Source organism: Enhydra lutris, unplaced genomic scaffold (assembly GCF_002288905.1).
Source record: "Enhydra lutris kenyoni isolate GAN:26980312 unplaced genomic scaffold, ASM228890v2 scaffoldscaffold1, whole genome shotgun sequence".
Taxonomy (NCBI): domain Eukaryota; kingdom Metazoa; phylum Chordata; class Mammalia; order Carnivora; family Mustelidae; genus Enhydra; species Enhydra lutris.
The window spans coordinates 39,424,851-39,450,304 of NW_019154085.1; the positions used below are offsets into that span (position 1 = coordinate 39,424,851).

At 43.3% G+C, this 25,454-nt stretch overlaps 1 protein-coding gene across 1 annotated transcript in view; it reads left to right on the forward strand.

Annotated features, from left to right (window-relative positions):
• Positions 1–25,454, forward strand: part of LOC111141821 (armadillo repeat containing 9) — a 151,503-nt gene that overhangs the window by 17,044 nt on the left and 109,005 nt on the right. Inside the window, exons 5-9 of the mRNA XM_022494656.1 lie at positions 956–1,111; positions 7,699–7,791; positions 9,503–9,527; positions 17,061–17,218; positions 23,964–24,062. Coding sequence (XP_022350364.1) covers positions 956–1,111; positions 7,699–7,791; positions 9,503–9,527; positions 17,061–17,218; positions 23,964–24,062 — 531 coding nt within the window. The remainder of the gene's footprint in view (positions 1–955; positions 1,112–7,698; positions 7,792–9,502; positions 9,528–17,060; positions 17,219–23,963; positions 24,063–25,454) is intronic.

The window sequence follows — 25,454 nt, forward strand, 5'->3', positions numbered from 1 at the left end:
GTCAGGGGGGCCTGAGGAGGGGTCAGTAGCAGAGGGAACTGCTTTACAGTAAGCTGTGGTAACCATTCCTGTTCCTGAGGACAAGGCACATGGGGGGTGACATTATGGGAGATTTTCACTTTCTTTATTTCTCTGCCTTTTTCTAACTTTTTAATTTTGACATAGATTTAAAAAAACAAACAAACCATTAAACATCATATATTTTTTTAAGCCCGGTGGCCAGAAGAGGGCTTTCCAGTGTAGACGGAGTAAGATGTGTCGAGTAGAAGAATACACATCCACAGGGTGCACATAACTGGTGTGGCCAGGTGGTCAGGGAGGGAGAGTGCTCGATTCCAGGCTGAGTAGCTCAAGTCCTCCTACCACACTGAGGTGCTGGAGGAAATCAAAGTTGTTTTGGATCACACATGGAACCAGTGAAGCCCGCAAGAGCAGTCCTTAGTTCGCTTTGCAAAGGAAAGGAGGAATGCCATGGAAGCATCTGTTTCAGAAAACCATAAAGGTCCACCTGTTCACCTGTAGACACCTCTCCTGAGGGAATCCTGGAGACACAGCCACATGTTTATGATCTGTGACAAGTGGAAACTGTGCCCATGTCTAATAATAGGGGAATTGGTTAAGTAAATTGTGATAGACCCACGAGATGATATGTTGTCCTGCTGGTAGAAATGACTGTTATGAAGAATTTTAAAGATCTGAGAACATGATAATTACAAAGTAAAAGGGCAGCAAGTGGAACTATGTATCCAGTTCTCTGAGAGTCATGACAAAGTTTGGTCAAGGGGCACATTCAGGGTGGTGTTAGAATGACCAGAGACAGCGTGCTTGCTAGGCTGGGTGGGGAGGAAGCCAGCGTCGTGGCTGAAACTGGAGGAGCCAGAGAGAGGATGGGATGGACGGGGGGGACTGGGCGTCCAGCATGAGACCCCAAGCGAGTGTCTTTCCTTCTTTGCAGGACAAAGAGGACCTGGATGAGAGGATTTCTTATTTCAAAACCTACCTGGAGACCAAAGGGGCAGCGTTGAGCCAGACCACGGAGTTCCTCCCATTCTATGCTCTGCCTTTTGTTCCCAACCCCATGGTACACCCCTCGTTTAAAGAGCTCTTCCAGGTGAGTGACCAACCTGATCCGGGGTGGTGTTGTGGTTTCATCTCGTCAATGCTCGTGGTTTCTGAATGATGCTGTAAAAAAAACTGAAAATTCGCTTCTGTTTTCAGATAATTTTCTTGGGCGAACTTTTCTTGTGCCATAAAATGTGATATTTTTTTTTTGGCTGGATTAAGACTTGTTAACCCAGACTAACAGAACTATCTTTAAGTGTACTTCTTAAAGCATTCCTTGCATACTTTTTCAGTATTGAAAGGTAAGTTTTATTTAATCACAGTGCAAATTGGTGGCCTGAAAAGAACTAGGTTATTTTACGTAATTGCTGGCTATATATGTTTTAATTTGTATTAGGAGTCTCACTTTCTTGGCACATGTCTGAGGACCTGGTTGTGTACTATTACTTCCTTCAGACTACTTGCCTAAGCTCTTTTCATTGTTTTATTTCAGCACAGTTGACATTTCAGCGTACTATTTATTATCAGTGTTTATCCACTATAGTAATTCTTATTGACTTAACAAAATTAAGGTGTCCCCTGAGAGACTTATGAGAATGTGGAGGACTGACGTGAAGGACTGACGCAGTTGCTTTTTCTAAAGCAAGATCTCACACTGTCTCCGAGCATCTCTCTGGAGAGTGCTCATGGGACACGGGACAATGGATGAAGCTCCTTTCTTTCCAGACCCGGCATATCTCCGTCTCCTGTTCTGTTATCCTTTAGTCAGACACCTGTCAGCTTTCCTGAAAAGTAGCCCCGAAACTGAAGGCCAGCGAGCTGACTTCATCAAAGCAGGGTTGGCTTAGAGTAGCCGATGTTGAAGTCTGTGCTTGGTTTTCTTTGTCCATTCAAATTTAGTTTTGCCCCTTTCCTCTCCGAGAAGGCTGAAAATATAGAGCGTTTAAGGAAGGGGGTAAAACTTGAAAAGAAATATTGGGCTTTCTCACCGTGAAGACTTCTGTTTATGAAGATGATGGCACAGCCACAGGGCTGGCCTGCAGAGTTCACCCTCATGGGGGGTTATTTTATCCCCTTTTTTTTTCCTTTTGCTACTCTCTCCATACGTTCTTTCAGTAGCCATCATAGGTGCTTGAGTATGTAAACATAATAAAATCTAAAGCTCATATCTTCCTCCTCTTCCTGACCGTTACGAGGACCTTAGAATGCATTTGCCTCTTTCATCCCCTTCCCAGCTCACATGTTGTTATTGTCAAGTGTTAACACTCATACTTTAACCCCACACGCTACAGAATCTTACTACTTTATGCGATCTGAGTGTGTATGGATTTACCCTTCTATTTATCCATAGTTATGCTTGCTGTTCCGTCTCACATTAAGGACCTTCCATGTGTAATCATCTTCTCTGCCTTACGTATGTCCCTTTAGAGTCTCCTTTAGCTGGAGATCCTTCTTCCTGTTCTTGCTTGTCTGAAATGTCTCTGTTGCTTTCTCAGACAGGGTCCAGAATGGTAGGTTTACAGCTATTTTCTTTCTTTCTTTCTTCTTTAATTTTTTTTAAAAGATTTTATTTATTTGACAGAGAGATCACAAGCAGGCAGAGAGGCAGGCAGAGAGAGAGAGAGAGAGAGAGGGAAGCAGGTTCCCTGCTGAGCAGAGAGCCCGATGCGGGACTCAATCCCAGGACCCTGAAATCATGACTTGAGCCGAAGGCAGAGGCTTAACCCACTGAGCCACCCAGGCGCTCTTTCTTTCTGCTTTTAAAAGATTTATTTATTGATTTTGAGAGAGAGCTTGAGTGAGCATGCATGGGGTGGGGAGGGGCAGAGGGAAGAGGGAGAGGGAGAATCTCAAGCAAACTTCTTGCTGAGCTCAGAGCCCAGTGTGGGCTAGATCTCACAACCCTGAGATCATGACCTCAGCTGAAACCAAGAGTTGGACGCTCAACCCACTGAGCCACCCAGGCTCCCCAGACAGCTATTTTCTTTTATGACGTCGAAGGTGATGTTATCACCTCGCTCCCATTGTTGCTGTTGGAGTTTGGCCATCAGTCTAATTGCTCTTCCCGTGTAGGTAATCTGTCTTGTTCCTCTGACCTTTGAGGTTGTGTAATTTTACTATGGCATGTCTAGGGGTAGATTTCTGTTTTCACTTGGGATTTGCTGAGCTTTCTGGATGTGATATTTTGTGTATTTCAACAGCTCTGGAAAATTCTGTTTCCTCTTCATATATTGCCTCTCCTCTTTATTATTTTTTTTTAAAGATTTTATTTATTTATTTGTCATAGAGAGAGAAGCGAGAGTGAGCACAGGCAGACAGAGTGGCAGGCAGAGGCAGAGGGAGAAGCAGGCTCCCTGCCAAGCAAGGAGCCCGATGTGGGACTCGATCCCAGGACACTGGGATCATGACCTGAGCCAAAGGCAGCCGCTTAACCAACTGAGCCACCCAGGCGTCCCCCCTCTTTATTATTTTTATTGGATGTCTGATTAAATCTACATTTAATCTACATATCTGATTAAATCTGCATTAGACTTGCTTCTTCTGTCCCTTTTTTTTTTTTCATTTAAAAAAATTTGTGGTGAAATACACAAAAATAAAATTTACCATCTCAACCATTGTGAAGTGCACAGGTTAGCAGAGTCAAGGATGTTCCCGGTGTTGTGCCCTCCATGTCTCTGAAAATCTTGTATTTTCCATCTTGCGAGCTCTGTTGGGGCTGTGTTCTGGGTGATTTATTCACACCTGTCTTCAGACAGTCTAATTTGTTCTTTAATCTCTTCTTTGAATTTGTAATTTCGGTTACTAACTTTTATTAATGGAAGTTTTTGTTTTTAATTCAAGTTTATTGGGTCATTTTTTTTTTTAAGATTTTATTTCTTTATTTGACAGAGGGAGAGATCACAAGTAGGCAGAGAGGCAGGCAGAGAGAGAGGGGAAGCAGACTCCCCCTTGAGCAGAGAGCCCGATGTGGGGCTCAATCCCAGGGCCCTAGGATCATGACCTGAGCCAAAGGCAGAGACTTTAACCCACTGAGCCTCCCAGGCGCCCCTGGGTCATTTTTTATAGTCTCTTATTCTTTGCTCATATTTTCAAGCCTTTCTTTTTATTTTTTTTACCATATTATACATCAGCAGCCTTTGTAGATTTGTTTCTTCTGAGTTTAATATCTGCTGGTTCTTATGCACTGTGCCTTATGTCTCTTTTTGGGGGAAAAAAAAAAGTTATTTTGAGTTTTGACAATGAGTTTATTTTACTTGGGACTTGTGGGAATTTTTTGAGGCCTGAGTGGAGTTTGGTTCTTTCAGACAAGATCTGCATTTGCATCTCTCAGTCATCTAAGGCATTACCAACCCAGGATCATTTTAAATTGAATTTCTTTGCTCAAGGCTTTGGGAACCACATAGATAATTTCAGTTTAGGCTGCAATTTTTTTTTTTTTTTTTTTTTTTTTTTTTTTGTGGTTATGAAGTTTCAAATGAGGTTTTCCCCCCCTTCTACCTAATGTCAAGTTCAAGACAGGTAGATTTCCTTGCTATAGCCTTCTAGGCAGTAAATTGGCTTGTCCTTGACTTTTTCCTGATGGTATAGACTTTTTCCTGATGATATAGAGAGTGAGTGCATGAAATGGGGGAGGGCAGAGGGAGAAGCAAACTCCCCGCTAAGCAGGGAGCAAGATATAAGACTTGATCCCAGGACTCTGGGATCATGACCTTAACCGAGGGCAGACACTTAACCAACTGAGCCACCCAGATGCCCTGGGATCCCAGTATTATGCCAGGGTCTCCTATTAGGTTGCTTACTATGAGTGGATCCTAGTGTCTACTGTCTTCTGTACCATGACTGCTCTTAGAACTGAGGTGTAAGGTCTTCTAGACTCTGAGTTATCCTTAGAGTGAAAACTGTCATTTTTAGCCTCTGCTTTTCCTTTCTTGCCACTTGAGGATGGATTTTAAAATATGGTTAACTTATCCACCTTTTTTAATTGTTTTCATTGCTTTTTTAGGTTATCTTTTCTGCTGAGGTGTCACGAAAGGAAATTCCTTTGTAGAGATTGAAATGAGCTCTTTTCAGCAAATTATTTGTCAGTGAGCATCTCCTTGAAGAGATATTTAGGTATTGATCACTTCCAGAAAAACTTTTGGGCACTTAGGTGCCAGGGACCAAGTCAAGCTTAATTAGCAAAATGGAAAGAAATGGAAGGAATTCTTGTGGGCTCTGCGAGGGAGAGAGAGGCAGTGGGTAGTCCAAGAGAGGCAAGCATGGAGCTCTCACCTCCTTTCCACAAGAATACCCTGCTTTTATTTATTTCATATATTAGGGTTCTGGGCAAGATTTTGAATGATCAGAAGCATTTTGCTATTGGAAAAGAAGTCAGACAATCACTCATCTAGTGTAAAGTCTACATTCTACAAGTGGAAAGACTATGATGTGACGAGCAGGAGTGACTTAGTACAGGCAGTATGGAGAACCGGCCCAGTGCTTCCCCCGCCCCATGGGAGCTGGGCAGTCAGGTGCCTAGCAGACTTGGGAAATGTTCTTGTTCTCAAGGCTGAAAGCACAGAAAAATAAGAGCAGTCAAGAAAAAAAAAAAAAAAAGGGATTCATTGCCCAGAGAGATATTATCCCAGTCTTCTCCTTGTCATTAGCAGAGCATCATGAGGTAAACAGTTAAATTGAAAATATATGCTTGTCGGTTATACAACATAGTAATCAGCAGCAGAGCAATTTAACTGAAAGTCTGCATGTCCCAAATATTTTGTTTTGTTTGTTTTTTTAAGACATCTCCATTTCTGTTAGCCAACATAGTAGTCCTTCCCTGCAGTTCTCTTTTACATGGTTGAGCGCAGAAGCTTTGAGTGGTAGCGTGCTGTACTAGTCTCCCAGAGCTGCTGGAACCAAAGGTCACAGACCAGGTGCCTTAAACAACAGAATCTTACTGTCTCCCAGTTCATGAGGCCGGAGGTCTGAAATCAAGGTGTTGGCAGGGCCGTGCTCCCTGTGAAGCCTCTAGGGGAGGATCCTTCCTTGCCTCTCATGGCTTCAAATGTCCCTTGGCTTGTAGCAGCATAACTCCAGTCCCCTGTCTTTATGGGCCCACCTTCTCTCTGTGTCTGTGTCTAAATTTTCCTTCTCAGAAGGACACCTGTCTTGTTGCACTAAGGGCCCACCCTACTCCAGCATGACCTCATCTTAAGTAATTACATCTACAATAGCCCTGTTCCAATGACATCATGTTCAGAGGGGGCTAGGACTTCAGCATATCTTTTTAGGGGACACAATTCAACCCATAACACACACACTGTAACTAAAGCTATCATGCCACATCAGGGAATTACACAATCTTTTTAAAATATGAGAGTATTGGGGCGCCTGGGTGGCTCAGTGGGTTAAAGCCTCTGCCTTCGGCTCAGGTCATGATCCCAGGGTCCTGGGATTGAGCCCCACATCAGGCTGTCTGCTCAGGAGGGAGCCTACTTCCCCCTCTATCGGCCTGCCTCTCTGCCTACTTGTGGTCTCTGTCTGTCAAATAAATAAAATCTTAAAAAAAAAAAATGAGAGTATTTTTTCAAAAAGCCAGATGATGCTCTGGGTAGAACAGGTGGTGTGAGGGCATGGATAAGGGCACAGAGCTGGGGAGAGAAAGCGGGGAAGGACTGGGGTCTGGGGCAGGGGGCAGGGCCCAAGAGGTAAGTACCAAGGAATTTTTAGAGATCTTGCTTCTTTTTTGTGGAACTTCTTGGTTTGGGTGTAGATATTTTTATATAAAGACTGTAAGGAAAATTGTCCTGAGGAAGATAATTGCTTGTAACACTTTTTATTTTACTAGTTAAGTCATTATTTTTTCCTTCTCAATAAGCATTATTTGAGATAAGTAATTTATTATTAAAAGACAAATCAAACTGAAAGTATATCATAAATCTTGACATGATGGGTTATTTGAGGCAGATAACAGCTTCTGTCTTTTTTTCTTTCTTCTTACGTAGATGAAGTTTATGGTGGGGCGTCTGGGTGGCTCATTCGTTAGGCATCTGCCTTCAGCTCAGGTCGTGATCCCAGGGTCCCGGGATGGAGTCCCACATTGGGCTCCCTGCTCAGCGGGAAGCCTGCTTCTCCTCCCACTCCCCCTGCTTGTGTTCCCTCTCTTGCTGTCTCTCTCTATGTCCAATAAATAAAATCTTAAATAAAAAAGAAGAAGAAGAAATAGATGAGGTTTATGGAAATGAGTCTTTCTGTTTGGGAAACTCTCAGGAACTGAGTGATAACCATGTGTGCCTGCCAGCACCGTGTGTGCTTCCACGATTCTGAATTCTGTTTGGCCTTCCACCTAATAAGCTTATTTGTCATGCTTGCGCTTAAATCACTTGAAATATTCAAATCACGTACAGGGCTCTTTTTTCCTTGTTTATGAAAGAACTCCGTTCTTTCCTCCTGCTGTGGGTATTTGAATCTTTTATAAATGAATTGGTCAGATGTCCAAAAACCTAGTTTTCACAGCATCGCACCACCGGCAAGGCATCAAGCTTTTCATTTCAGTAACTGTTGGATGGGGTTATTTTAAACCAAAGGCCACAATTTGCCAGTGCTCTTGGCACTTAATGATCTAGGGCTTTTATCATTTTTCTTTTTTTATTTCAGGATTCTTGGACTCCAGAATTAAAGTTGAAGTTGGAAAAGTTTCTGGCTTTAATTTTTAAGGCCAGTAACACGCCGAAGCTTTTAACATTATACGTATCCTTTTGAAGCCGATGGAGACCCCCTGTGGTGCAGGAGGGGGCACACTGGCTTAGGCGCCACTGAGATGGGGATTTAACTGTTAGTGTTGGCTTTCATGTTTTTGAGGTGAATGAGGCACTCATGGGAGAGTGTGTCAAGGCCCATGAAGAGAATTCCAGGTAGAGGAAATAGCTCATGCAAAAGGACTGAGACAGTATATTTGGGAATTCAGTATTGCTGGACCTGAAGAATAGAAAATCAGAGACTAGGCAGGGCCCCAGGCACAAAGCTTTGTATGAGGTCTTGTAAGTCAAGAGAAGCCTTTAAAGCCTTTTAGTAGAAGAATATCATGCTCATATTTACATGTGAAAAAAAAAATCACTCCTTTTTACTCCTGTTTATAAAATTGATCATATTCCTCATAGAAAATCTAGAAAGCACAGAAATGCATTTGTATATGTACATACACCCCAAAATATGTAATATTTACATAAACACAGATACCTGTACATGTGTGTGTTTTTAAATACTTTTATCAAATGAAGAGAACATTTCTCCATATCATTAAATACTCTTCAAAAATAGCCTGTTTCCTCAAAAGTTGAAACATAGAGTTACCATATGACCCAGCATTTCCTCTTATAGCTTTATACCCAAGGGAACTGAAAACCTATGTCCACATGACAATGTGTACACGAATGTTCACAGCATTCAAAAGAGCCAGAAAGCGAAACAACCCAAATGTCTCTCAAGGGGTGAATCAATAGCTAAGATGCAGCATACCCGTATAATGGAATATCACTCAGATGTGTAAAGGAATGAAGTCCTGACAGACAGATGCTACAATGTGGATGAACTTTGAAAACATCGTGCTGAGGGAAGGAAGCCAGACATGAGAGACTGCATATTATATGATTCCGTGTGTATGAAAGGTCCAGAAGTGGCAAATCAGCAGAGACAGTAGATAGTGGTTGCCCAAGGCCAGGGAGGGTAGGGGAAATGGGGATGACTCCTAATGAGTACAGGGTTTTTTTGGGGGGGGGGTGATAAGAATGTTCTAGAATTGATTGTAGTGATGATTGCACAACTCTATGAATATACTGAAAACCAATGAAATACATACTTGAAATGGATGAGTTATATGTGAATTATATCTGAGTAAAGCTGTTACTAAAAAAAATTAAGAAAACACAAACCGAACAAGTTAAGTATTTTGCCTTCAGTCATGTGGCCCGATGTGTGGGAGCTGAGATTGAAACTCAGGCAGTCTGGCTCCAGAGTGTGATCTCAGCTACAGTGTTTTGCTGTTGTCATCCCGATCTCAGTTTTCTTAGGGTAGAGCTCTAAAATGGAAGTGACAGAGTTGAAGGGTGTAGGTTCAGTTTGCATTTTTTAGTAGAATGTTTGGTAGCAGTGGGGACGGTCTTTGGAAGGGGGCAGGGAGGCTGCTTAGGGGGCTGTTGAAACAGCGCCAAGACTTGCACGCACGCAGCAGGAATTGAGCTGGAGAGAAGAGGAGTCACTTGAGAGTGAGGCATCCAAGTACTGAGAAGTCTGTAACTGTCTCAGCTCCTTACAGCTACATTAGGAATCAGCCTTCACTGTCCTGAGAATTCTCCCTTAGACCTTTGTTAAGGCTCTTTCTCAGACTGGCCACACACAGTGTGAGAGACCCTGAGGACTTTATCCTCAATGCCTGTTTTCCTCAACTTTTTTCTCATCCCAGAAGGAGAACGGACAAAGTAACAAAGGTAAATCATCTGGATTAACATTTTTTATTGTTTAATTTTTATTTTTTTAAAGATTTATTTATTTACTTATTTTGGGAGGGGGAGAGAGAGCGTGCACGCGCAAGCAAGTGAGCAGAGGGAAGGGGCAGAAGGAGAGGAAGAGAGAGCCCCAAGCAAATTCCAAGCTAAGCACAGAGCCCAATGTGGGGCTCCATCTCATGACACAGATCACAACCTGGGCTGAAACCAACAGTCGGTCGTTTACTAGACTGAGCCACCCAAGCATCCCTAGATTAACATTTTTAAAGAACAGTTTTGCCAGCTCAAAAGTTTTGACTCACTTTTGAGTAGTGAGATAGGAACAGAGATGGAGAAAATGTGTGAACTTGGTGAACAAAGGCTTTAAAAGTCTAAATTATTTTTTTAATTAATAAAAGTCTAAATATTTATGAAGTGCTTTGCAGTCAAGTTTATCTGAGGTTCCTTGAGGCCCCCTCTGCAGGAGGGCTGGTGGATAAGGTAACCCAGATGCGGAAAGATGAAGGGAATCCAGGCCCTGCCCCAAGGGACAGAACTGCAGCAGCACAGCCAGAAGATCCTGTGCAGCCGGGGGTGGGGGGCGGAAACGAATCATTTTAGTATCTTCACTCTTACCTTGAACTAGTGTGTGGGGTCTTACTTCCGTAGCAATATGGAGCACCATCTTAGAAGCATTTCCATTTTTTGCATTCAAAGTAGGAATTCCAACTTTAAGTTTTTAGAATAAAATGATGGTTTTCCATTATGAGCTTTTTTTTTTTTTTTTTTAAAAACACCAGAACTGTTCATTTTTCAGTAAGGTGAGAAAAATGTTAGGTAATATGAAGTCAGTAGCCGGTCAGCCCTTGACACAAGGGTTTGTAAAACAACAACAACAACAATAAAACAAATAGTGACCACAATTGTGGCTCTTTGCCTGAGCTTTGGCTTTGATGCTACATTAGGAAACTGCTGAAATGTTGGAAAGGGTGCATGAAGTGTTTCACGCCTAAGATCTGCTGTCAGTGCCCAGCAGGTGGAGTTTTACCACGTGAAATAGCACATTGGCCCTTCCCAAGGCAGGGTAATGTTAGAGGGGATCGCAAAACTTCCTGCCATTGTTTCTCCGTGGTTTTTTGGTTTTTTTTTTTTTTAGAGAGTTAAAGTTTTGTAAAAAAAGGAAACATTGGTAAATTATTTAGCTCTTTGCTTTCCAGGGAGTTGACAGAGGAACGTTTTACATTTGACACACAAGGAGGGAGGCAGTAGCTTTAGATGCGGGAAGTCTGAATGCCTGTTTCTGCCTTGTGCGGCTGTGCGTGTCCCCAGCAGTTCTGCCACCCTCCTGCCCCCCGTAGCTCAGAGGGACAGGACCTTCACAGGGGAGCATCGGTCCATGCCTGAGCATGGAGGAACTGGGCCACAGATGTGGCCTTGTGGGGTCAACATGGAATGCTCCAGGGGTCAGCAGGCCTGTAGCCTTGGGGCTCGCTGAGGCTGCTCTGCCCCCAGGGTAGTTGTGCCCGAGGATGAGTCCCAGCAGATTTCCTCAGCTCCTCAGGCTTGCTCCCTGAGGGGTTAGTACAGTTCCCAGGTCTTGGCTGGCATGGGTCCCTTGCCAGTTTTCTCATATTAGGAACAGTGGGAATTTTTTTTTTAAAAAACAATTTATTTATCCATTTTTAGAGCTGGAAAGAGAATGTGAGCAGGGGCAGGGGCAGAGGGAGAGGGACTGAGGATTATGCCACCAGAATTTACCAAAGGTGTGAAACACATCATATACCCTTTCCCGTCCTCAAGCAGACCCTGTGCTAAGCATAGAGCCCAGTGCGGGGTTCAGTCCCAGGACCCTGAGGTCATGAACTGAGGCAAAACCAAGAGTCATCACTTAGCCATCGGAGCCACCTAGGCGCCCCCAGAGCAGTGGGAATTCATACACTGCACTGAGCCTTTGGGTCCTGCCCCGTGACTCCCAGAAATGCACCTTTGCCCTACTGTTTCTGTTTCTGTTGTAAGCTAGTGCACCGCCTCAGGCTTCGTGGCTTTAAAACAACAATGTCTATTTATATTGTCATCATCATCTTGTGTGGTGTGTGAGTCTTGTGCTCAGGCTCTTCTCCCTCCATGTCTCGTGGATGCAGACGGAGCCTGGTGGAGCCATCTTCAAGACTTCCTTACCCACGAGCGCAAGTCTGAGGCCCTTGTCTGGAACATCTGAGTGACCTGGGCTTCCTCATGGCATGGTGACCAAGCTCCAAGGGCGAATGTCCCTAGACAGAGCCAGTGGAAGCCGTGTCACCTTTTCTAAACCAGCCTTTCTAGGAACTCAGTGTCATGTGTGCTGTATTCTTATTAGAAGCAATTCCCGGGGCGCCTGAGTGGCTCAGTGGGTTAAAGCCTCTGCCTTTGGCTCAGGTCATGATCCCAGGGTCCTGGGATCGAGCCCTGCATCAGGCTCTCTGCTCAGCAGGGAGCCTGCTTCTTCCTCTCTCTCTTCCTGCCTCTCTGCCTACTTGTGATCTTTGTCAAATAAATAAAATAAAATATTAAAAAAAAAAAAAGAAGAAGCAATTCCCAAGGCCAGCCTGCATTCGGGGGAAGGAGAATGGCCTTCCGCCTCTGGACAGAAAGGAGTGTCAAAGACGTGGCAGTTATTTGAAAACCACTATCCCACCTGCGTCCTTTGAGTTTCAGAAAATCGCCTTAGTTCTCTGTTGGATCTGTTTGGTCCATGTTCAGATTCTGTCTTTGAGCTCCTAGGTGCTTGTGGAGGGAAAGATGGTGGAAAGCCTCCCGACTCCTGAGCCTCAGCCAGCCCTTGTCACCCCAGCATACCCTGCGGTTTCGGAGGCTAGCCAGATAGGAACCACTGAGAAGTGGCCCACTTTCACAGATAAAATAAATCTGCGAGGGGACGAGCCTGTGTTTTTCTATAGCTCTTTCCTTTGGATTTCAGCAAGGAGACCAGGGGGTTTGAGCCTTCTTTTGGTTTGATTTTTATTGAGTTTGCTGAGGAAGCCAAGCAGAATGTGTGTGGAATTGAGACTGGCAGGCACAGCCTGTGTGTTGCCTGCGGTGTTGCCATGGAGACCAAAGGTTAGCCCCCTTGGGCACTGGTGCTAGGGGCTCCAGGTTGGCCAGTGTCTGCACTTTGTGGTTGGCCGGTGTCTGCACTTTGTCCCCTCCTCCCACACTTATGGCTGCAGTGGTCACAAAGCCCAGACATGCCACCAGTTTAATTTAATTGTGGACTTAGGTGTTGTTTTTACATTGAATGGTTGGGCAAGTCATTATTCTGTGTATCTTGATAGGAAGGGTTCATGGACAAGCTGATTTCCATAAGTGTTGAAGGAGGCTAGAAAAGTGCTTGGAGTGGAAAATTGTTTCAAAAGGAATTACATTTTAAAATGGAGTTTAGAAGAAAAATTCAGGTTGGAAATACAGCATATTGTGTTATTATTTTACCTGGCCATCTAAAAAAGGTAGAGAAATAGTATCTTTTAGCATTTTTGCCATTAATTGATTTGATCCCTTCAGAAAATCATCAGCTGACCATTTTTCTAGAGTGTAGAGACCTAAATGGTGTTTTTAAAATGATGACTTATATTCATGGTTATACATCATAACTTTCTTAATCCAGCACTTATGGATTAGCAGAATAGCAAAGAGCTGATTTATATCTGAATACAAGGAAGAGAGTATATTGTATTGTAAAGTTAGAGTGATTGATTATAGATTTTTAGATATTGGAAAAAGAGTTCCATATTTTAAAATGTATCATTTTGTCTTGAGCAACAAAGGGATCTCTAAAATTAAATCTCATCTACTCTTTAAAAAAAAAAAAGCAATGTACTTAAAATGGAAATGTTAAGAGAAAGCTTGAGGCTTGGCCGCAGGGGAGATCTCCATCACTTCTGTTACTGTTTCAGTGCATGCTGGAATGATCCAGAACCTTTCTGTGACCTTAACCCACATTCTTTTTGTTGTATATATACATCTCATTGTTTAAAACTTGAGATGTAGTTCCTTGGATTTTGGTACAAATTATGTCAGTTTTGAAATGTGAAGAGTCCCAGTAAATGTCACTGGCATGACTAAGACAGTTTCATTAATATAACACGGAATTTGTAATGACTCCTCTCCACTAAAACTTGAGCTCTTGCATGGCAAGGGATCTTGGCTCAGATGTCCTTGTCTCATAAAATTTTTGAAAAAGGAAAAAAGAGTCAGAGTTCTTTTTAATGCTCAGAAATAAAGTTGAGATCTTAGAGCTGTGACCCCAGTAGCTTCCACTAAGTCAGGTCCTGTTTGCAGGCAGCTAAGGTGTCTGCATGGTCAGCAGGCTCTTCTGCTGACTGGTGTATTTGAACTGGTCACAACTATTTCAGCCCAGCTGCCCACTTCTCTCCTTCCTATGGCTGCTGGCAGTTAGGTCTCTCTACCCTTGGATGTACCATACTTTGGAATTGTCCAATTTTGGGATCCCAAGGCAGAAGTGCCACAGTAGTCCCTTACATTTAGCTAATGGCACAGTGAGTTTTTGAGTTTCCAAGTTTCCAAGCAGGAGTGTTCCTTTCTGCAGTCTCTTTCAAGAGGACGACTTTGGTGACAATATAAAATTTATCATCAATATAAAAATTGATGATTTGTGAGGTCATTTGTCCCAGTTAATGGGTTTTGGTACTTCATTCATCATCTGCCACTTGGTACGCATTGAGAAAGTTTGCACGGATGCTCTCTAATTGTCATTACTGATAGAATTATGAACCAACCTGTAGAATTTTCATCGTCGGAAGTTCTAGTCTATGTAATCGAGAATTTTGTACATTTAAAAATCCTTAAAAATATTTAGCATAGGACGATGATAGTGACTCCTTCTCTCTAATAATATTTAAGTAAAAACTTGATAAATGATTTCCAGAGATGTTCTCCAAAGATTGAATACCTGATGTAAATTCATGCTGGAAGAGTTTTTAAAGTTATCTTTCAATACTGAGATTTGAAGGATGCTAAACAATAATAATAATATTAGTTCATTATTATGTGATATTTTGGGTTTTTTTTTTTTAAAGATTTTATTTATTTGACAGAGATTACAAGTAGGCAGAGAGGCAGTCAGAGAGAAGAGGAAGCAGGCTCCCTGCCAAGCAGAGAGCCGGATGTGGGGCTCGATCCCAGGACCCTGGGATCATGACCTGAGCTGAAGGCAGAGGCTTTAACCCACTGAGCCACCCAGGTGCCCCATATTTTGGGTTTTAATAGTTAAGATACTTTACTTCTACACATAATCATGAAATAAAGTGTTTGAAATATAGTTTGTGCACGATCTTCATGGCTGTTTAGAACAGTGAGAGGAATAGATGAGTTAGGATGGCCATTCTCAAATGTGTGGTTTGTGTCTGAGCCACATGGGGACTTGTTGACACTGTCGTTTCTAAGCTCCCAGCCCACACCCACAAAATCAGAATCTCTGGAAGTGAGGCTTGATCATCTTTATTTTTGGATGATTCTGACATATTTCAAACATTGTGTCCTGCTGTTTTCCAGTGTAACTTCTGGTTTTTTCAAGTTCTCTTCTTGCATAGAAATACATTTAGAAGATCTTGGGCCCTTCGCATAGAGGAAATAATAGCAAGTGCTACCACTTATTGACTACCTCCCATGGGCTATTGGTGAACTAGGCACTTGGATGTATCTGTCCATTTAATCCTCCCAATGATTTGGTTTTCTATGTGTGCTTTTAAAAAAATTGAATACATTGTTTCTTAAATTAATACAGTGTTGTATTAGTTTCAGGTGTACAATACTCGGTGTTCACCTGGATAGGTGTTGTCCCATCTGTCACCGTACAGTGTTATTACAATATTATTGACTGTATTCCCTGTGCTGTACAATCCCACAATAACTCTTCGAGGTCATTACTATCATCACCATTTCATAGGTTAAGACATGAGAATCAGGGGTGCCTAGGCGGCTGGGTTGGTTAAGTGTCGGACTCTTGATTTTGGCTCAGGTGATGGTCTCAGGGTCGTGAGATTGAGCCCCTTGTTGGGCATGGAGCCCGCTTAGGATTCTCTCGCTCCCTCTGCCCCGCTTCCCCCTTGCATGTGCACGTGTGTGTGTATCCTTTCTCTGTCTCTCAAAAAAAAAAAAAAAAAAAAATAGAAGGGCACCTGGGCGGCTCAGTTGGTTAAATGTCTGCCTTCAGTTCAGGTCATGATCCCAGTGTCCTGGGATCAAGCCCCGCATCGGGCTCCCTACTCAGCTTGAGCCTACTTCTCCCTCTCCCTTTGCTTGCTGCTCTGCCTACTTGTGCTATCTGTCTATCAAATAAATAAATAAAAACTTTAAAAAAAAAAAAAGAAAGGAATGAGTATCCCAGAAGTTAAGTGTCTTGCCCAAGGTATCCAGCAAGAAAGTGGTAGAGAAGGGGCTTGAGCCCAGGCCTTTATGATTTAAAATCTCTCTGTGTATGGATGAAATGTGTTCTAAAACAATGACTTTTAAGTATTACATGGTCCCTGGATTGGGACAAGAGGGAGTTAAACTTGGGTCTGGGGGCAGCGTCATTTCCTTCGATGCAAACTTAGCTTTCTGGGACAGAGGGAAGTAAGAGAGGGCAAAGGAGCGTTGACACTGATGAAGATTTGCTGTTCCAGCTGTGTCCTGGGTGGTATGGCCATCAAGTGCTGCCCCTGCTGGGGAGCCCAAGAAGAGAGCCCTAGCACCTTCCAAAGCTGCCTGCTCTAAGGCCCAGTGGGGCGGTTTGTGCTCTATCAAGCTGGCAGAGTGAGCACCTAGAACCTTACCTAATTCTGGATTCTCACTTTCTCAGCATTAGTCAAGTAGCCTAACCTTTATTTAAAATGAAGAATTGTCCTGCAGATACTTACTCTCCCCCAGATAACCTCACTGGTCAAAATGGGGAAAAGACGCAGGTCTGGTTCATCCAGTTTGTGAGCTGATTATAGAAAGAAACACTGAGTTTGTTTCTTTGTTCATAGAACAACTAAAAGAAATTGCATGGAGCTCAGTCAAGGAAATGGATTGTGAGGAAAACCAGTGATGGGTCAGTTGAACTACCAGAGATAAGAAATTGAAAATCAGGGACGCCTGGGTGGCTCAGTTGGTTAAGCAGCTGCCTTCGGCTCAGGTCATGATCCTGGCGTCCTGGGATCGAGTCCCACATCGGGCTCCTTGCTCGGCGGGGAGCCTGCTTCTCCCTCTGCCTCTGCCTGCCGTTCTGTCTGCCTGTGCTCGCTCGCTCTCTCTCCCTCTCTGACAAATAAATAAAATCTAAAAAAAAAAAAAAAAAAAAAAAAAAAGAAATTGAAAATCAGTGGTTTCAGAGCACATGGTAATTAAACACGTGGAGAAATAGCAGCAAAGCGTTAACCACGAATAATGTCAAGTTCATTGTGATAGCAAAATATTCTGAAAGTAGACACGATACTCCCTTGAGAAGAATATGACTATTTTGTATTTTTGTGGGGTTTTTGTACTGTTGTTTTGTTTGAATATATAATGTCTTCCTAGATGTGTCCCAGCAGCTCCACCAGCAGCTGGTAGAAGCTGAACGGAGGTCCATGACGTACCTGAAGCGGTACAATAAGATCCAGGCGGACTACCACAATCTCATCGGGGTCACAGCAGAGCTGGTGGATTCTCTGGAGGCCACAGTCAGTGGCAAGATGGTAAGAAAGATCCCCAGTTGCTCGTGTGTCTGTTAGGAGCTAAAGAAGTGCTGAGAACATGGACTCTGTTGATAATGGGATTCCCGGCCACTCCTGGCCAATGGCGCCTGCCCCCTGTGCCTCACAAAGCCAAGTCCAGAAAGGAGACCACACTGACATCCCACACCAGTTATTGTGCTGCTCGCAGTATTTTATCCATTTTTCCTGACACGCTCTCAACCACATCATTATTCCTCTGCCTTATTCTTTACGTTAACAAAGCATAAGTTGTCTGGCAACAGAAAAAAATAATACGGAGTGGCATAAAAATGGGAGAAATACGCTACTGGTATAGAGGAAAGTTACAGATTTTCACATATTGATTTGATATCCAGCTATCCTTCTGAACTCTTTTAATCTGAGAGATTCTTTTGATTGATACTCCTGTATTCTAGGTTGGCAGTCATATCATCTTCAAATAATGATATTTTTGTTTTGTTTCCTTATTTATAATGACTTTTCCTTTTTCTTAGCCTACTGGCTAAGACTGTGCAACATTGTGGAATAATGTGGTCATGGGCCTCCTTGTCTTATTCCTGACTTTAATGGGAATGATTTTAGTGTTTCCCTTACTAAAAAATTAGAAAGTGTAGTAAAATTTCTTTGTGGAAATACACATTTTCTTTAAAAATGGAATAATTGTAAGTTCACATGCAATTTTAAGAAATAACGCAAAGAGAGTCTTGGCACAGCTGCTCAGTGTCCCCCAGTAGTGATATTTTGCGTAACTGTTGTTCAGTAGTGCAACCAGAACGCTGACATTGATCCAGTTCTGTTGACCTTATTCTGATTTTCCCAGTTTGGTACTCATGTGCATGTATTGAGTTGTATATAATTTTGTCACAAATGTAAGGTTGTGCATTAAAATTGTTTTTAGTGGGGTGCCTGGCTGGCCCAGTTGATAGAGCATGTGACTCTTGATCTTGTCGTGAGTTTGAGCCCCATGTTTGGCATAGAGATTACTTAAAAAAAATTTTTTTTAGTGACTTCAAAATATGATTATGAAATAATATGTATTATAGAAAATTTTAGAAATAGAGAACTTTGTAAAAATGAAATTTGAATTACCTGTAATTGTGTCACTTAGTAATAACACTTAACATTCTGTATTTTTTTTCAGTGCTTGAATACGTGTATTTTACAGAAATGGACCCTAGTTCACCCAGTTTTCTAATCTTTTTTCCTTACTGCTGAATCGTGCATTCTTTTTTTTAGTCTTTTTTTTTTTTTTAAGATTTTATTTATTTACTTGACAGAGAGAGGGAGAACACAAGTAGGCAGTGAGGCAGGCAGAGAGAGAGGAGGAAGCAGGCTCCCCGCTGAGCAGAGAGCCCGACTCGGGGCTTGATCCCAGGACCCTGAGATCATGACCTGGGCCAAAGGCAGAGGCTTAACTCACTGAGCCACCCAGGTACTCCTGAATTGTGCATTCTTCTTCTTCTTTTTTTTTTTTTTAAAGATTTATTTATTTATTTGATAGACAAGTAGGTAGAGAAGCAGACAGAGACAGAGAGAGAAGGAAGCAGGCTCCCCGCTGAGCAGAGAGCCCGATGTGGGGCTCGAGCCCAGGACCCTGAGATCATGACCTGAGCCGAAGGCAGAGGCTTTAACCCACTGAGCCACCCAGGCGCCCAATCGTGCATTCTTGACGTCATTATTCTACAAGTCTCACCATTAGTGGCTTCAATCCCATCGTTCGGCAGCGTCATACTTCCCTTAGTGTCTGTTCCCTGCGTTGGGACATCTAAGTCATTTCCAGCTTTTCACTGTCATAAATTACAAATGTAATGGGAGGAGATGAGCCTCTGTGACATTTTTAATTTTAAAATTTTATTTATTTTTTTAGGTTTTATTTATGTAAGTAATCTCTACACCCAACTTGGGGTTCAAGCCCACAACCCTGAGATCAGGAGTCACACACCCCACCAACTGAACCAGCCTGGTGCCCCTGTTTCATTTGTTGTTTTTTTAAAATTTTGTTTCTTCTATTTCATTTTTTAAAAGTTGGTTTTCTAGGTTGAAGTCTATACTCAGGTCCGGTAGGAAGGTTCTGCTCATCTGAGTCCCCTGGCAGTGCTTATCTTTATACCCCTGCCAGTCCTGGCTATTGGCATTAACATCTGTATTTGTTTGCAGATTTGATCGATGAGAAATAGTATGTCAGGATTTAAATATACATTATATTCTTTACACATGACTTTGAACATTTTTTATATGCTTCTTTCATTCATTGAACACAGATTTGTTGCATGTTTACTGCGCACCAGGCCTTCCCTATTCTAGGCATGTGGGCTCTATTGGGCAGCAACACAAGGATCCTTGACCTCAGGGAGCATACATTCCAGTAGGGGCGAGAGCTGATGAACAGTACACATAAATAAACAAATAATAAATGACGTCGTGAGTTAGAACTTGACAGTGGCCGTGGGGAGTTAGAACTTGACAGTGGCCGTGGGGAATTAGAACTTGACAGTGGCCATGGGGAAGAAAAGGACCTGGGTGAAGGGGATCAGAGTTGGTGGGCATATGTGTGTATGTGGGCAGGGGGCAATTTTAAATAGGCAGTCAGGGTGAGCGTGATTTGATCTTCACTGGAAGAGGCGAGGGAATTAGGTATGCTGTCCTCTGGGATGCCCCCCAGAATTCTAGGCCAAAGGAAGAGGATGCAAAGGACCCAAAGTGGAAGTGTGCCTATCCTGTCTGAGGAGCCCAGTGAGGGAGGAGGAGCGGCACAAGCAGGTTGGAGGTTCCAGGGCGGGAGTAAGGATGGGGCCTTTCCTTTCCTGGGGAGCAGAACAGTGGGATGGTGTGGTCTGGCATGCTGTGGAAGGATCCCCTCTCGTTGCTCTAGAACGCTCCTTGGAAGGTTAGTGGAAGTAGAGGGACCAGCAGGAGGCTCTTGCAGTCACCAGGGCAGACCTGGTGGTGGAGGAGGACTTAGTAGGCAGAGCCGGAGAGGTGCCCCGCCTGTGTGTGTGAGGACAAAGAACCAGCAGCATCTCATGCTGGCTTAGACCTGGAGAGGGGTTGGGGGAGGGGCATGGACGACTCCAGGTTTTTGGCCTCGGCTGTGGGAGGACAGCGGCAGCACCACCAGCTGAGACGGTAGGCCTTGGGTAGAACAGGTTTTAGGGAAAAGCAAGATACAGCTTTGGACATCACTGTTAAGACACAGGCCATTCAGAATTCATCTTTTGTAAATATTTTCCATAGTTTGTTTTTTGGTTTTTTAAAGTAGTGTTTCTTAGTTTCGTAAAATTTACGTGTTTATATAGTCAAATCAGTTGATCAAGTTTTCCCTTCGTTCACTCTGCCTTTTCAAAGTGCTTTGAAGCTTTGAAGTGAAAAGAAGATTTTTCCCACTTAAGGGAGCCAAAATAAATGTTCACCTTAATTTTTTTCTAATGGTCGTTTTACTTGGTTTTGATTGTTTTAATTTTACCTTTAAATCTTTAATCCATAAGAAATTTATTTTAATAGATGATATAAGGAAGAAATGTACCTCCCCCACCAAAAACCATTTGAGTCAGACTGTTGACTTCTGTCTTAATTTACTAATTTGAATGGCTACCTTTATCATGTAGTGGGATTTTAATTTTTTTCCATTGATCTGACTCCTAAGCTAGTAAAGCTTTTTTTTTTTTTTTTTTTTTAACTGTAGTAGTTTTTCAGTATGTTTCAGTATCCTGGACTGAAAGCCTCTTTGCTCCCGTGAAAACTTAGCCCATATGGCCTGGTGCGGCCGGAACAGTGGCCACATGCTGGCAGGGGAGGCAGGAAAAATGGATTGGCAAATTGGGGACACCGAGAGACCAGGCTTAGGAATTTTTGCTATGTCTGTTGTTAGCAACGAGTTTTTTAAATATATACCTTAAAAATTGGACTTTTCAAATTAATTAGCTTTTTTCTAGTTTTAAAAATAGCATGTGTTGTCTTTTCTTTAAAACAGAAAAGTATCAGAAAGAAACCGAACATGGCTTCTGTAACCTCTGGTAACAAACCTGGGCACACGGTTAGAAGATATATACAGAAATATATAAAAAGAAAAGCATATGCCTTCCTCTGCCTTCTCTCCTGTTAAACAACAGTCACCAGAAGAGCCAGAGTCGACATGGCCTTGGGCGTGACATGCTGCCCAGGGACAGGTGTGTGAGCTCTGACTGCCACCTCACAGGGAAAGAGGGGACAAGCTGGTAGGACCAGGGACTAGACTCTTAACTGGCTTGTTTTTAATATAAAAAAATACAAGTTTGTGGTAACAGATTGGAACACGTCTGAGTAGGCTGTATTAAAGAGCAACCCCCACCCCCCAACATACACAGTTTCTTAGTGTCCTTTCTATGTTGGTATTCAGGATGATATTTTCTTGTGTATTTTTTCCAAACATTTCTATGTATGCATGTGTGTGTGCTTGCGGCCTACATACGCTTGGGATCATGTGACCCATTATTCTTCTGAAACTTGCTGCTTTACTTTCAGTGTATCTTAGAGATCTTTCCACATGACCACATTACCCTCATTCTTTTCTGGGCTTGTATATTATGCCATTGTATATTATGCCATTACCAACCGTAACTCGTCAATCTCTGATGGTAAGCATGTAGAGTTTTTTGTTTACTAGAACAAAAAAATGTGGCAGTGAACATTCTTGTATGTACTGTATACCTTGGAAAACAGGTAAGGTAAGATCCTAAGAGTGGAATTGTTAGGTTAAAGGTTATGGGCATTAACATTTTGGTAGATGTTGCCAAATGAGTTCTCCTGAGATTCCTCCTGTGATGTCTCCCTAACCCTCCCGGGAGTTTATCCGTATCAGGGTATTTATTTGTCCACACACTTGCCAACACTAGACACTATTATACTTTGAACTCATTCCCGGTTTGGTAAGTGGAACTTGGTGTTCTGAATGCTTCAATTTAGATTTCTGTAATTATGTATGAGGCTGAATATACATTTTCGTGTTTGTTGGCCATTTATACATTGCTTTTCAGTCTATGGATTATTTGCGTCCTTTCCTCATTCCCCTGTTTTAAGCAAGAAGGTGACACAATTGAATTTTCTTGCTAAAGAAATGGTTCTGGTAGCAGTTTCAGAAGTTAAAGGAGGAAACAGTTTCAGGATTAAGGGGTTGATGCAAAGTCTCAGAAGCCACAGAAAACTTTAAAAGACTAGAACTGAAAAGTGTCCAGTGATTTTGACATTTAGAAGGTCAGTGGTGGTGGCCTTTGCTGTGAGTTTCCGTGGAGTGATGCAGCTGGAAGCCTCCATGTAGTGTGTTGGGAGGTCCAGGGAGGGTGAGACAGCAAATGAGGGCTGTTCCCTTGAGGACCTCGGCTGTGAAGGAAGAATACTGAGCCAGTGGTCAGTAGGTGAAGACCTAGTTTAGAGGAAGGGGAAGGTGCTTTTTAAATATGAACTGTATTTGGATGTGTTTTTAGTTTATAGACAATGAAGAGGTATAAAAGGAAAGGTTAAAAACACAGGAGGAGAAAGAAGCGTTTACATTTTGATACTATTGAAATTCAGAGGAAATGGATGCAGGATAAGGTGCAAGTGCGGGCCTGAGACGGAACGCTTCTTTGAGTTGCTTCATAAGGAACTGAGTGTCAAGCAGTGAGCACAGACATCTTCCATGGACACACCGAGACTTTCATGTGTCTGAAGCAGACCAGAAGTTTCTAGTGGGTCGGTGGAGTCCTCCAAGGAGAGAAGAGGGCACAGCTCTTTCTGACTCATGAATCAGTTGTTTGGTCCTTGCATGGGGACAAGCGAGTGAGGGTGCAGAGAGGGGCTTGTGATATAACCATGTGGGAGTTTGCCACGGGGAATCATGAGCCCGGGGAAAGGGAGCTTCCCCTCCAGCAATCAGGCATAGAAAAAGGGCTGGAAGGGTGCAAAATGGTTACCTCCAGGGATTGGCATATGGGGAAGGATGGGACTGGGGAGAGGTTGGGGCACTTGCACAATTTAAATGTGCATTTTTTTAATAAAAAGAAAAGATACGAAATGAAAAGAAAAAATTCAGATTACCATCTGAGATGTGGTATGCCAGTCCTGAATTACAGTAGCTAGCCAGAGGGTGGGAGAGGTGCTAAAGGGAGGCCGGAATCGAGTGCAGTGACAGGGACAGCACTGCACCTCACGCTGGCTGGCACTGGATCAACAAATATCTCCATCATTCATTCGGAAGGCACGTCCCGGACGACCTGGCCTGCGTCAGGTGTATGCGGGACCTCATTACCGCTGTCACCGTGACCAACAGAGCAGACCTTGTTCATCTCACTTGACAGGTTAGAAGGCAAGGGGCAGAGCTGTGGGTTTGCTCGAGTCCAGCACTGGAGCCCAGATTTTCAGGTGTCACGCCCACCGTCCTTTCTAACACACGTTGGCCACCCGATTGACTTTATTGCTTGAATCCACACACACAGAAATGGCTTAAAATCAGTTTCTTTCACATGCCCATGAGAGTACATCTCATGCACTTAAAGAATTTAGAATATGAGAGTCCACGATCACAGCAGCAGGGTGTTAGTGGTTTTTTCTGTCAGGCCCAGTGCTCTAGCTCCCAGAGCTCCTGTGTTCAAGCAGAATTCCATCCGCATACCTTGCAGAAAGACCGGTGAGAGCTCTGCTCATCACCTGGGCCCATGACGTCCCTGGGGGTGCTTTGGGCCTCTCACCAGCCACCCTCATGTCCTCTCTGCAGATCACCCCGGAGTACCTGCAGAGCGTGTGTGTCCGCCTCTTCAGTGACCAGATGCGACAGAGCCTGGCCCACAGCATGGACTTCACGAGGCCTGGGACGGTGAGGCTTGGGGCCCTGCGGCTGCACCCCCCCCAAATTTAAACATAGCCTAACTGGAAAAGTGAAGGAACAAGGGCAAATTACATGCAGGAGTCTGCGTTTCAGCTGGCCTCGGAGGTCTAGAAGGTTCCCGAAGGAAAGAAAGGTGTTTTTGCAGAGTGAGCAGCTGGGAGCTGGCTTCCCGGGGGTGATGGGAAAGAGGCACAGTCTGCTCTTCCCATTGGGGCTGTTCGGTGCCCAGGCCTGGTAACAATCAGCAAATCAATAGGAAAGGAAGGAAACTTCATTCTCTTTTTGAAGCCCTACAAAGACAGGCTCTCTCTTTTTTTCTTTTCTTAACTTTTTACTTGGAATAATTGCAGACTTACAAAGAAGTTGCAAAAATAGCACAAGGGATACTTGGATACCCGTTACCCAGATTCAGCAACTGTTGACATTTTACCCATTTGTTTACTTTGCACACACATGCGTGCACATGCACACACGCACACACAGTCTGTTTTCTGAGCCATTTGAGAATAAATCACATATATTATGGCATTTTGCTGCAGTGTAGAGTTCCTTTCTTAATGGGAGTGCCCTCTTATCTAGCCTTACAGTGATCACTTGAGTAAATTTAACGTCTTTATGGTATTCTTATCTAATTTGGGCATTTTCCAATTTGTCTTGAGCCATGTTCTTTATAGTTGGTCCCTCATTGAAGAAATAGAGCATTTCTCTTTTTTGTGTTTCATATTTCCTCGTGATTAGATTCAGGGTTTGCATCCTAGGGTGAAATATTACTTAGGGGATATTGCATCCTTCTTAGGGTAGCTCACCCAGAGGCTTGTGGTGTTGAGTTGGGGTTCTTAACTTGGGGAGCAAGGACACCTGCGTGTCCTGCAGATGTTTCCAAAGCCCTTGAACCCATGTCCCTGGAGCTCACCCCTACCTGCTGCCTGGGCCACCTGCTAAATAGTGGAGCCAGGTGTATTCCGTTCAGAAGGAAATACCGGGGGGTCCTGAGGCGCCCCCCTGGGTCAGAGCCACGGCTTTTAATTAACGGGAAGGGTTTGCACATTAATATTAGGGTCTTTATAAACAGTGGCCTTTTTTAGTTTTAAGAAAAAATGTATATTCTACCTCATTCTCAAGTAGGTTTAAAGCAACTTACTATGAGAAAACACAAATATGAAAAATAGAAGATGGAGGGAACGAAATTGTGGTTAGAACTCACAGAAACAGGGCACCTGGGTGGCTCAGTGGGTTAAGCCTCTGCCTTCGGCTCAGGTCATGATCCCAGGATCCTGGGATCAAGCCCCACATCGGGCTCTCTGCTCAGCAGGGAGCCTGCTTCCCCCTCTCTCTCAGCCTGCCTCTCTGCCTACTTGTGATCTCCACCTGTCAAATAAA